The sequence below is a fragment of the Tursiops truncatus genome, chromosome 13 (genome assembly GCF_011762595.2).
Source record: "Tursiops truncatus isolate mTurTru1 chromosome 13, mTurTru1.mat.Y, whole genome shotgun sequence".
Classification (NCBI taxonomy): Eukaryota; Metazoa; Chordata; class Mammalia; order Artiodactyla; family Delphinidae; genus Tursiops; species Tursiops truncatus.
Genome location: NC_047046.1, coordinates 19,226,013 through 19,239,863, shown reverse-complemented (window position 1 = coordinate 19,239,863; position 13,851 = coordinate 19,226,013). Strand labels below are relative to the sequence as shown.

At 47.9% G+C, this 13,851-nt stretch overlaps 1 protein-coding gene across 4 annotated transcripts in view; it reads right to left on the bottom strand.

The window, feature by feature from the left end:
- Positions 1 to 8,075: 8,075 nt before the first annotated feature.
- The window catches only part of GRK3 (G protein-coupled receptor kinase 3), a 122,269-nt gene continuing 116,493 nt past the window's right edge, over positions 8,076 to 13,851 (bottom strand). For all 4 annotated transcript variants that reach the window (XM_033837104.2, XM_073790258.1, XM_073790257.1 and 1 more), the window contains one exon: positions 8,076 to 13,289. In XM_033837104.2, the coding sequence (XP_033692995.1) occupies positions 13,128 to 13,289 (162 nt within the window). In that variant the 3' untranslated portion in view covers positions 8,076 to 13,127. The remainder of the gene's footprint in view (positions 13,290 to 13,851) is intronic.

Sequence of the window (13,851 nt, the reverse complement as noted above, 5' to 3'; positions counted from 1 at the left end):
CCCGGGAATCTGCATGTTTGACACCCCCCCTGCCCACCCCACCCCCGTGAGGCCGGTGGAGGTAATCAACGACCCATCCTTGGAGAAACGCTGCCCTGGATGTTGAATCCTGGTTGCCATCTCCAGGATGGTCTCGCCAAGGCCCTCAGGGTTTAGAAGGCGAAACTAAAGCTTAGATCCCGGAAGGGACTGCTCCGAGGTCACAGAGTCAGCAGAGCCCAAACTTGGCTATTCAAGGTGACCGGGCCTATGTGCAGGTGCCACCAGACATCTGCGCTGGTGACACGCAGCCCCTCCAAAGTCAGGAGACCCTCCTCCTCCTCTGTCTCTCTCTGTGTGTCATTATTTTCTAGAACTCATCCACAGCCTAAACTACACAGCCCACCCTGGACGTCACACCCAGATACAGGAGAGCCTGAGTCAGTAGCAAAGACAACCCTGAGGGAACCACGGTCCTGTCAGACACAGGAAGCCCCAGTGGGCCCCTCGGCCCCCCTGAGCTGGTGCACTGAGCGGGCCAGGCATCTGCTCGGCCAGCCGCAGAGTGAGAGCGGCCGTGCAGTTCTCCCGGCCCGGTGGCTCGAGGCCAGACTGGAACCGACTGGACTTTCCCCTCCCGGCCACCTCCACGGAGCAGCCTCACCAAGGCCGTGGCCCTGAGGCCTAACTCCAGGGAGGGAGCTCCATGTGAAGACACAGCCCCTCCCCACTGTGCCCACTGCCCACACCACTCACCGAGGCCTGTACCGCTTCTCCATTCAAAGAAATGCCCACAACGGGCGAGCCACAGAAAACACCTCCTCTCGGACAGAGGATCCCTGTGAATTCACTGGGCCACGTGAAACTCAAACCTCCGTCCACCAGCCCCTTCCCTGCCCCCCATGCTTATTTGGAATAAATGGAATAAAAAACCATTACAATCAAGGCTTAGACTCAACAGCGTTGGAAACGTGAAAGCGGAAGCGTTTGGCTTCCTCACCATCAACTGACACCCAGTTAAGCAGAAACCACTGGTAGCTGAGGGAAAATACGAACCCCTGCCGTCTGGCGGCTGAGATTCCAAAATGAAGGTTATCTCATGACTCTAAAGATATTTAATAATTAGCAAACATCTGGGGCCTGACCAGGGTGATCTTTAAAAGTATCCCCTCACCCCAGCGTTTGGTCATAAAATCCTTCCATGAAACACTCTTGTTTTCTAAGCAGGCAACCAGCCAAAGGGAAGAGGGCTCAGAGGCCGAAAGGCCCGAAACAGATGGCAAGACCAGCCCCCAAAGTACATTCTGGAAAATTATGCCTATCCGCTCACAAGGCGCACACCGTCAAACCCAGCCCGACGGTACCTTCTCCAGCCGGGGCTGAGGTCACAGGATCCACTCCCGTCCGAGGGGTCTCCCCAGGTCCCAGCGCAGGGACCCACCAGGCCAGGAGAGCAGGGACAGAGGAGAAATGGCAGCAGCTCCCCGCCCGACACCGGCACTCATATCCCCTTCCCCGCCTGCACCTCCCCGCCCTCCCCCACGCCAATGTGATAGCAGCAGCTGAGTGGGCAAGTCATTTCTAAAATTAGCCGCTGAGCTCCAGGTCTGGACAGGAGGCAGCAGCCTGGGGTGGCCGCTGACCAGGCAGTCGGAGCGCATGGACGTATTTGGTGGTGCGGGACAGGGGCGGGGACAGCTCCCGACGCCGGCGCCTTCTCCCCCGCCCCCCACCCCGACCCCACCCCCACCCCGACCCCGGCCGGCGGCACAGCCATACTCCCGGCCCTGCTCCACGCTCCACGCAGATAACCGGAGGCCACAGCAGCTGGGTGCCCGGCTCCATGTCCCGGCTGGTCCCGGGAAGGACATAGCTCGACCGAATGCCGGTGTCTCTCGGGGTAAGGAAGATGCAGCCGCTGTCGCTCACCCGGACACCAGCCTGAGGTCTTTAATGAACTCATGTCCTATTCTCGACAACCCTAGGAGATAGGGTTTTCCCCATTCCCATGTCGCAGATGGGGAAACGGCGGCACAGAAGAATGAACCGACTTACCCAAAGCAGTGGAGAGCCAGGAATTGAACCCACGTAGTTCTGACCCCAGAGGGCACAGTCTTAAACAGCAAACAGGTTGCTCTAAAAGAGTGCTCTGTCCACTGCCTGCGTTACCGACTTGGCTCCTTGGACTCTTTCATCAATAGGACCTGGTAAGAGGCCAGATGAGAGATTCAGGCAAGGCTTTATTGGGGCTTATGCTGCAGCACAAGGGAGAGGGAATAAGAAACAGGTGCATTTGCTCGCTCCCCAAGGAGGGCGGGCTGATTCCTTAAATGAGGTGAGGGTAGGGACAGATCAGTGGGTCGGGCAGGAGACGTAGCTTAGCTGCACTGCCCACCCGCTCGTGGTGCCGTGGCGTGTGCAGGGATCATGCGCACTGCCGGCTTTTGCTCCCGGCATCTTAGAAATAGCAGTTGGTTTGCGGCCTTTCTGTATCTTATTGTTCCTAATTACGCCAACTGCGCATGCTTGCAGTTAAGGTTAGTCCCTTATAGTTCCTCTGTATTCTGTTGCTCCAGAAGACGTTTGTCCGGGTGCAAACACTCTGGTAAAGGGCCCCAGGTCTCGGCCAATCTCACCTGGAAGGAGAGAAATAGGGGCTTCCATAGATTAAGTATATCGTGCAGGTCCACACAGCTAGCAAGGGGTAGAGTCAGGAGTCAAATCCAGGTCCTCCTGACTCTGAAGCCCATGGTCATCGGAACATGACATGCTGCTTCTCTGAAGAATCATTTCAACCATCAGTGCCTGTTGTAACTCTGCTGTCCCCATGGCTGACTGAGCAATAGCTTTCCAAAGGAAACTATTATTTTCTTCTGGCTGTTGACAATTAGCGTTTGACAGAAGTTCACAGAAACACAAAGTAAAGGCAGCTTTGGAAATGGCTGTCTATACAATCAACATGAGATGGAGGAGGGGCCCCAGGGGTCCCATGAAGGGTGGTGTGGGACATCTTAGGCTGCACCACACAAAGAGCTTGAAGATGACAAGTCCCCTCGACCTATTTTCTCCATGTCATGCTGGATTATCTAACATTGAACCATGAACCCACCTCGTGCCACGTCCTGAAACTCATTTCATGGTGTTTTTCTGCCTCTTGTATCTTTTCATGGCTGTTGGTTTTAAATGGTGGGGTGGATCTCTGGGCCAGGGGCTGGGGGTCTTCATAAGCTGAGACCTACAGGGATGGTTAAGTTAACTTGGATCTGTCTGCCGTGAGGGCCCCTGGCAAGTCTGCTTTATTCCCCTGGTACCCGTGGGGATAGATTTTCACCACCCAGGACAGTCAAGTATTGCTCTGACTGTGCTGATTTAGGGAAGCCTCGTAAGCAACATTTTGTCACCTGGCTGAGCATTTATCTTTCTGTCTTTAGGCTCTGTTCCCTAGGTGTGGCAGGAAAGGACTAGAAAGTGAACTGGCCCTTCTGGTGCTTCCGGTGCAATGAGCATGGCATCATTGGTGCTATTCTTCAGGGTGTCCAGGTGGTCTAAGTGGCTGTGGGTCATCTTGGGCAAAGACTAAGGGAATTGTTACTGATCACATCTGCCCTGGGGTTGCTAGTCCTTCGTCCTGGACACCTGACCTCTCCTTCCTCAGGTAGTGAGTTCTGGGTCCACAAAATGGCCAAGGGATTGTGATGATTTATTGGGACAATTGACTTCAGTCACTTGATTATCCTTAATTTTCTTTTCTGAGTGGGACCCTTGTTGGCAGCTCAATGTCTTTTGCCCCTTGGGGTGCTATTCATCATCTCCATCTGTCCTTTGAGCTAGGAGCCCCCCGCGGCTCCCTGGACCTCACCACACACTAGGATGACTGCTTCCACCCAGCATCTGATGGTTAAGTGCTGTCATCGGCCTCTTTCATTTTGAGGCTCCTACCATCCTCACTGCCATCAGAGAGCTGTGTGTGTGTGTGATGATAAACTGGAGAATGGTCTCGTGTGTGTCTGTCCATTTGACAATCATGAGAATCCTCTCACGTGACCACTGCGGGGACCAGCGTTGTATGTCACGGTCCCCTCAGGGATAAAGGGGAACTGTCTGTCTCTTTAAGTGTCTGGTACACAGTAAGTGCTCAAAAAATACATACACAATGAATAATCAAATGCATGGAAACTGAGCTGGAGCAGGTGTCCCAGGATCTGGTCTAACATCATGCTTTCTCTAGATGTCTGTCCATCTCCCACCAGTCTGTGGTCTCCCATTCACCCAGCACAGGGCCAGGCACTGAGTAGGTGCTCATGGGATCTCTGGAGAACAAAGTAACCAATGAATAAAAGACTAGCCTGCGGTGCAGAAGTGGGAGAGACTCCTGTAGAGGAAACCCCCCGACACTTGCCCTCTGACTGAGGTACAGAGATAACATGTCAGCACAGAGCCTGGCTCAATCCTGACCCCGGGAAGGTGGCCTCACCTCATTGGGCCTCCAGACTCCCCTCTGTAAAATGGGGATCCTGATCCCACTGAACATTCCAGAGTGTGTGGCCCATGCTAGATACTCAGTGGATGTTTGTTGAGTGACTAAATGACCAAATGGAGATCTGTAAAATCTTTTCCTACCATCAGAGCTGCCAGCAGAGGAGAGCTGCCCCTGAGCTTCTCAGTGGGCCTGATACGGGAGGAAAGGGATCATACCCAGTAGGTATCCAGAGTTTAGTGAACAGATGTTTTAAATTAAGGAGTGCCCTTGGCATCAACACCTATGGAAGGATAGAGCACTCTTCTTTCACTCAGTGTTACCTTTTGACATTGGTGCATGTAAATGTGGTTTATTTGGGTTTTTTATTTTGTGTGTGTTTTTTGTTTTTATTTTTAATGTGACTGTATCAAATATATATTACATGTAACCCATGCATATAATCACTGAGCCTAACTAAAGTAGCACTTGTTTTTTATTGAAGTATTGTTGACTTACAATAGTATCTTAGTTTCAAGTGTACAACATAGTAATTCCAAGTCTTTATAGATTATACTCCATTTAAAGTTATAATGCAAAAGGTAAGCTTTTTCGATGGCAACTACAAAGGGCAAACGTATCTGCTAAGCTTCTGTAGCTAAGCCTCTGACTGTATGACCTTATTTTACATTGAGGGACCAAAATTTACACAAACAAATAGAATGTTCATAATTCTGTTCCTTTCTTTTTCCATTCCTCCTTGGTCATTTCAAGACAGAGAAGTGAAACCATCAAATCTGTCACATAGAAACAATGAGGCAGAAGTTAGGTTTAAAACAGGATCGAGCTAGTAGCCCCTGATGCATCTTCTTCCATCTTTCACTACTATACACATAAGAGGCAGAAAATTTTGAAAATTCCCAGTGCAGAAAACTATGACTGACAGTCAGGTAGAGACATATTTTACTGGCTATCAAATCACCTGAAGACCTGGGCATTTTACCCACATACCAAAGTTAAAGAATAAGAATAAAAATGTAAAAAACATTCACTTGGGATATCCATACGTTAGACAAAATGTCTCCTTGCCATGATTATCTGCTCTGTCTCCCATTTTGCCTGTTAGGAATCCATTAGTATGAGCCACTAAGTCAATTTCCCCTCATGGGCTTTACTGATTACGTGCCATGTCCAAAGCTGCGCACGTGAGCACAGAGTGAAGAAGCTTCAGTGTTTTATCTGGTTAATCCGATCCCGGGAGATGACCAGCCTGAACAATTTGGACTGAAAACGTTTTTTCAATCTCCGGTACCCAACATGGTCAGAAAGTGGCCAGGAAAAGAAAGCCTCTTCTTCAGTTCAACACCTGGTTTCCACCCAGGTAAACCAGCAGGGGCTCCAGGGTTCAGGAAGGCACAGTTTAAGGGGGAGAGTGACACAGCAGTGATCCTTAAGGCAACGTGGGAGGAGCCCTGGGATGTGCGGGAGAGCATTTCCTTTTCGCTCTACAAGTACAGCCAAAGTCCCTCACATTTACCCGTCATCGGAAACTTGGGTGTTTTGGGCTAGAATGGTCCTTTAAGATCATCTAATTCAACTCCCTTAATTTAGGGATGAGAAAACAGAAAACCAAAGAAGTTGCCCAGTGACCTTGCTCGAAGCAGGGTCCCCAGGCTGCTCTCTCTCCTCCTGGGTGCCAAGGGGTGACTGGATTTCTGCAGCTCTCAGGAGTGATCCTTGGTTACGTATGGCATCAGACCAAGGGCCCTATCACGCGGCTGACCTCTGCCTACGATGCTGACTACGTGCTCCATAGCTGGGGCTCCTGTCAACTATTTTGTTAAGAGGTTTTCAAGTCGGCAAACACAAATACATTCCAGGGAAACTGGATGGCTCCGTGGACCGTGGACCAATCGTGATGTCCTTCTTTCCTGAACCAGCAAGGGACAGGAGGTGTTTCCACCTCAAGGACAGAGGTACCTACCCTACCCTCGACGTGTGGACCTACAAGCAGACAGTCCTGCCCAGGTAGCTGTGGCTCTGGGGCCACCACTTCCTTGGATTTCTGGTTTAAAGTGACATGTACAATGGGGTCTCTCCTGAAGTCTGCATGGGAGTAGGGATGGAGAGTGAGAGGCCTTAACTTCTGGGAGGGATGCCAAAGTCACCCAGGGAGTACATGGGGGAGCCTGGCACAGCTCCTAGAAAAACTGGAGACGAGATGGACCTCCCGGCTTTCCCAGACTCTTTTCTGGCACCGTGTCTTCCACAAGCAGGTAGTCTCCCAAACCCTGAGGCTGAAGTTGGCTGTGCTCCAAGAATCCATGAAATCAGCAGAAATGCTTGTTGGCAGTTCCCTTCCTTTTTTTAAAAAAATAAATAAAATCAGCCTCTGCATGAATTTCTTCCGAAGTTAGGATTCTTACAAATGAGTCACCTCCTGATGACCTAACAGCTTGATAAAGAAATGTAGTTTTTAGCTGGGGGGGGCGGGGAATAGCACACCAAAGTATGTCTCTTTGTACAGATCCTTTTTATTGAGGTTTACATAAGCCATTTATCAACACAGAAAACCAGCTCGACTGCCCCCCAAATAACCGTGAAAGATGGCGAAACTAACCGACGGTGACACACCACACACAGGGCAGGTGACCGCGGACTTGAACCAGCATCTTACGTGGGATACGATTTCAAACGTGCACTAGTAAACGCATACTAAGAGGCGACCGTAAACCTCCACTGGCAAAATCGATGGGAAAAGAGATAAAAACAGATGGTGATTTAATAGGTACAATATCTAGACTTACAATATCGAATTCACTGGCTTCACTTGGTATAGCAATGCATGAGAGAAAACAGATTTATTTCTTCAAGGGCATTACACTTGGCCATGAACAGAGCAAATATGTGACTACGTGGATGGCTGCGCAGCTAGGGCAACAGGGAGAGAAAAACATCAACATGTGAGGAGGGACCCCCTCTCACAGGGACCAGTCTTCACTCTGTTTCACGGGGACCCTTTTAACCACAGACAAGCCCATTTCCCAAACCATTTTGAAATGGCAAGGGGGGAAGAGTCACGTTCGAATGTGCTGCTCCCGGAAGTGCTGTTTTAAAACCCAGCGGGGCCGTTTCTAAAGAATGTGGAGGAAGCAGCTTCCATTTAGTAGTTGATGAATCGGGCGCAACAGTCAAATCGAGAGGCAATGGCGAGACCGACTGGGGGGACTTGGCACGAGAAGAATCAGAAATGATGCTCTGCAGGTGAGCTGCAGCTCCCGAAGGCTGACCACACAGGAGCGATCGTATCTACCTGCCCCGCTCGCTGGGGCCCCTACACGACACGGTGAAATCTACTTCACGAGGGAAGGACGGCTATACACTTCCCTGAAATCCTTTTACGATGGAGCCAGTGTAGAATCAGGCATTCAAGGAACCTGTCAACAAGCAGGGGGCCTTCGGAAGAGGTAGATGAAAGCAGTTATTTCACCACAAGTTCACTGTCAGATGTTACCCCAAGAAGTGCACTGGCCTCTCAGCACAGATCAGAGGGTTAAGCTATTGTTGAAAACAGTCCGTGGCCGTGAGAAAGGATGTCCCCCCCACATCGCTATATGCTTTGTCTCAATTTTATTTTGTGGGAAAAAAAAAACCAGAAACAGAAAGGACTGCATTTCCTTAAATAACAAACTATACAAATAAAAAGGGGCAGAAGCGGTAAGCAATGTTTCTAATGAGAACTGAAGGATTCAATAAATAATATAAAAAGCTATTGTGCTAAAAATAGAACTCTTGTTTTTATATATATATATATATATATATATATATATATATGTAGTTTGGCAATCTTTATGCTACCCAGAAAAAAGCCAAATCTATTATAATTTGTTAAAACATAGAAAAATACAATTTAACAATAGAACTAAAAAAAAAAAAAAAGGCCAGTGCTTAGCTTATAAACCACATAGAATATGTACATCATGGAATATAATCAACTAAGAAACAAGAAGTTGAATTTCAAGTCCTTTGGAATATGAATACACAATTAGAAATATTTCTCCATTCCCTACCCCTTACATGAGAGACATTTTATATTAGGACAAAATTAAAATTGGAAGCATAGTTACCAGTTTTTCAGAGATGTTTCTGAGATTTGTTAGGTATAAGAGAGTTTACTATAAGAACGTGAGTCATTTAACTCTAAAATGCAGGGTGTTCCTATATGGTTTTGATGGAATGATATGTTAATCTATTTTCTGTAGTGTGTGCGTGTTTTTTTAAATAAAGGCAATTTAAAATTTGGGGTGCTACATTTATCAGTAAGTGCTAACCCAGCCAGGCCAGTGAAGTGGCCGGACACTCACGCCCCCAGGCCTTTGAACGCTGCCAGAGCTGGGCATCCCTGTTACTCGGCTGTCAAAGAACAGCTCTCTTAGTCTTTGAGGATGAAGAAAATCTAAAGGCCATTATGACTCGAGGAAGCCAAGAAGTATCATTTTAGACTTCAACTTTCATTCTTCCTACAGTAAATTTTTCAAAATGTGGCCGGGATACAAAAAATTCATATTAACATGAATTTAAGTGATTAATTAATTAAAGCTTCTCAAGTTAACCTGATGTGGAAGGGAAAATCATGTTAGAGCTTTAGGAAGAAAAAATGTTTTGAAAGGTAAAGCTCACTCTGCTTGGCTCAAGCAGCAAGCCCAGTCCTGTTACTGTAGGGGAATTACGGTACCTTCAGTGGGTGTGCAGCAATGTCCCCACCTGACTGACAGGGTGACAGCAGCCCACACCCCACCTCTGGCCTTCTCCCCCTCCCCTGATTGGCTGCAAGGCACACACACCAAGATGGAGCATCAGCTCTGGGTCCCCTGTGCCTTCCCCAAGGGTGCTGGATGACAAGCAGGGACAACCGGCAACATCATTTCTACAGAAAGTCCTGGTGGAAAGCAAACAGCCTCTTACAAGTCCAGCAGCTCCATATTCAAAACTAAAGCGACTGAGTCTTAAAATAGTTACTACTCAACTCTTCTTGTTATAAGGGGAAAACCACCCCAAAGCACCAAGTTCAACTGGAATTTCCCTGGTGCTTTATGGTGTAAGGAGATTGGCTTTTCCCAGCAAATTAACTCCTTTTTTCCTTTGCCCCATCTCTACCAGGATCCTGCCTTCCATGACACCCACTCCATCCACCTCCCAGCATTTGTCACAGATCCCAGTGAAGCCCAACTCCTCTCCGGGTACAAACAGCGCATCCATTCCCTGGGAGGGGAGGAGTTCCTTCCCCAAGCATCTCTGAACGACACAGATATGAGTCCCTGAATGAAACTGAGAAAAATTACATATAAATTAAATCACACAAGATAAGCCTTATCTTACACCAGCACACTGCAAATTTTTTAACATATTTACATCAAGCAAAAAAAGTCCAACTTTGAGAATTTTCTTTTCTTCTTGATAGGTTAACATTTTGAAACATCAGAAAAATCAATTCCACTGAAAAGTCAAATGTTGTATTCGATTGGCCCAACTATAAATTCTGAATGAAATAAAAAATCATCAGAAAAAAACACACTTTGATCTTCTTGAGAGTTAAACCACATCGTCAATTGGTCAATGATATTTTTTAATGGCCAGTGTGAGCCTTCAAACAATTGTTTTTAGTATATGTACAGCATATTTCAAAGCACAAATCAAAGCTAACTCTTGCTTTGAACAGATGGTTGTTTGTGGTCATCGCTCTGTCTATTCGCTTTTCCTGCTTTGTTGCTGTCTTTCTTGAGCAGAACGCTTCCTTTCTTCAGCGAGCCTGGACATTTGCCCCTTCTCTTTACATATAGAATTTGAAATTGTCATGTCCGTGAATTGACCAATCAGAGGCACAGGAAGTGAAACATTCACACTAGCAGTGAAACAACAGCTGATTTCTAGCAGTTTTGCTGAAAAATTGTACTTAAACATGATAGAGAAGGAAAAACCATGAGCCCCCATGACATAAGGGAATAAATGCACCAAAGAGAATGTTTTAGGTTAAAAAAAATAACCTTGGATTCCCAAAAGTTTTAAATTCATTCCATATATGGTGTAGAGCAGCTTAATCTATTATTTTTAGGCTTTGCTTTAATGATTCCTTTGAATCATGAAATCAAGACACTATTAACATAATTTTACAAAAATATCAACTTCAGTGATTTTTTTCTGACAATGTGAAAATATCCCAACCAAATAAACCTAAAATAATGATAACACTGGTGCTCAATTTTGCCCTTTTTAACACTCCAAATGTAGGTAGGGTCAAACATTAAGACCTAAAACAGCCACGTATACCAAGATTTCTAAACCAACTGACTTCTTTGGCCACGGGAGCACCAGGTGCTGGCACAGAAGGGTTCCGGAAGCGCCTTCCATCTGGCAGCAGAAACACCCCCTCAGAAGGGCTGCAGGCACGAGTTCAGGAGGAAGACTGGCCTCTCCAGGGCTGCCAAACCCCAAACACACACAGGGACCTCCCCCTAAAAAGCCACTCCTCCTAAGTTCACAGAGCACTTTTAATAAATCACATCCACGTAATGCTCTTCTCAGCCCTGTCGTGACCCATCAAACATGAGGGAGTGTAAACGTTCACTTGGAATAAATTGGAGGCGAGGCGAAAGGGCTCTCGGAATAGTTCCAATTCATTTTTCTTTTGCGAAGAAAAGACAACCTTATGTTCTACTTCAGAGCTTAAATGATATTTTTTCAGAGATGCGAATCGGCATAGCTGGTGCCCTGGGTATGGAACGTGAGACGCTAAGCCCGGACCCTCAAGGAGTTCGTGCACCTTCTCCACCGTGAGGCTACATCTCTACCCTGTCCAGCAGAGGCAGGAGGCTCAGCGATTTCTAAACTGTAATTACCCATCTCTGAACCACAGGTGCTGAGCACATGCGATGCTGCGATGGAGCCAGTAACCAAATACAGTGGTGACAGTGACAGTCAACCACGCCTGGGGAGATGCTCACTCGCCATGAACAGCTTTTCCATCTCTGGCGGGTTTTTTTTCACTTTTTTTTTTAAAAACACAGTTTGAATACTGTTCTTCCCTTTTAAATCAGGAGAATCCATGCACATAGTAGCCCCCAACTTCTATACTGGAAACAGCAGATAGGAGAACATGAATGCTAAATTCCAACTAGTAGTTGAGATAAATAGTGAACCTCAAAGTTTCTCTTCCAAGGTAACTCCTATGAAATAAAAGGCTCTTTCGGTAATTATCCTCCAAACCCTCAAGATATGGTTTCATTAAAAAGGACTCACTTTCCCAGTGAGTGCGGCACACAAATATAAACACAAAGATTTGGAACCACTAAGAATACTGAGGACAGGATGCAGATGATTACGATGTCAAGCTATTTATATTGTTAGTAGTCGACTCAGAACAATAAAATTGCACTAAGAAAGGACAAATATGTGGACTCTGAAAATTACTGTTATTATTTTTAGTCTGATGACATGGAGGACTTGGCTGGGAAACACACTGGTTCTTATAAACCAGCACTTATTTGGGACATGAAACGAACCACGGGGAGAGGAGGCCACTGGGATCAGGCCGTCGCTGTCACAGAACCTGCCAGGGCAGAGAATTATTCGCTAATGACAGGTGAACGACAATGCAAGTCAATATACACAGTTAACCCATTTTGACACATTCATCTTCAGCATTCTTTTTTCAATAAAATTCATTTTTAAATTATACTAAAAGGTAAAACAGAGTTTCCTTCCTTGACACATCCGTTACCCAGATGCTTCCTGAGGTCAGCCAGAGGGAACCAGAGTTGCTGTGTCTCACGACCGCTTCCAGTCCAAGCCCGAGACGGGCGCCCGCAGGCAGTCCTGTGCACCCAGGGGAAGTGCGCCGACTTGATGGTTTGAAAATGGCTGTGTCACCGTGAGATGCAAACGCCACTGCCTCTCCTGCAGAGCCACCGTGAGCCTCCAACCATCTACCATCTGACGCCTTCGATGTTGAGTGGCTCCCACGCCCTTGGTCCCAGCTGCCTAAGCTCCCGGTCAGAGGCAGGCTGGTACCTGTGGGTGCGGCACCCACAGGGAGGGCCCAGGTGCAGCCCTTTCAGAAAACCTCTGCAGCTTTCAAGCCCCGAGACAACGAGAGGCTGGTTCTCAAGGGCACAGAGGACACCCAGCTGGTCTGCCATCCTGCCAGGACTATGGAGCAAAGACATCTAAACCCAGCCCGGGCTGATTATGGACAGAGCGTGGCAACGGTGGGGCGACCTGAACGGCAGACTGTTCGATCTCATCTTGGCAAGCCTGAGATACATTTGATATCGGATGCAAAAAGTGACACAATCAGTAGGAATCATTTCAAGTTCTAGCTTCATCTATAACCAAAAGAAGTGTGTGGCAAAGAAAGAGAACTTCGTTTCTTCAGTAGTTTCGAGGGCGGATGGATGCGATCGTGGCGGGAGACCCTCGGGAGGGGAGGAGGCGCCCCCAAGCCTGAGGGTGGTCGCCACTCCTAGTAGGAGCATCTCAGAGTCCTGGGCCCCCCCAGCCACGGAGCACCCCGGAGGTGAGCGACTCCATCTCTCATCCTCACACTTCTCCCAAAGGCTCCACTTCGCAGGTCGAGCAGCCCACGTGGACTTCCCGGAGGAGGTGCCGTCTCGTGGGACCCTCCCTGTGCCAGGGGTCAGAGGCCATTGCTGTTCCTGTGGCAGAGGGGCGGCTTCGAGAGCTCCACGACGGCCGAGCGGGATTTGTTGAGGAACTTGGGGGCTCGACGTAACAGCCGCTGGGCCTCGGTGAACGTCTCCGTCAGCTCTTTCTTCCACTGCAAAAACTCTGGGTCACTCTGAAGGCAAACAGAAGAGGCGGAGGAGTTGGGATAGTGTCACTGGATTCGCCGACACACATGGATACCTCTGGCCAGTCCTTGGAACCCCCTTCCCCCCAGAGAAAGCACACCCCATGTCCCACCCCGCGGCCAGTGAGTAATGGGGGGGGGTCACGCAGGAACTTCCTCCAGGGGCCCCTCGCCCAGAAGAGGAACCAAGCCCTTCAGAAGAGCCTCCTACAACCCCACAGGAGAAGTGCTGCCTTGACTTTGTTGAAAGATCACCTTTGATCTCTGATGTCTAAAATAACTCGAGTCTAGAAAATAATACACGAGGAGTTTTGACAAATTTCAGAAGCGCTTTCACATGTGCAATGACGTCATGAAGTAATTAATCATATGTTTTTCCATCAACTACTAGTTTATCTCTCTAAATATGCTCTTTACAAGCACGTATCCACATACACACACACACACGCGCACGCACGCACACACAAACACACACACACACACACAGTAGAAAAGTGCTGAAGTCGTGAAGCAAACACGTCTTTGTATTTACTACTGCTTTATCTCTCTA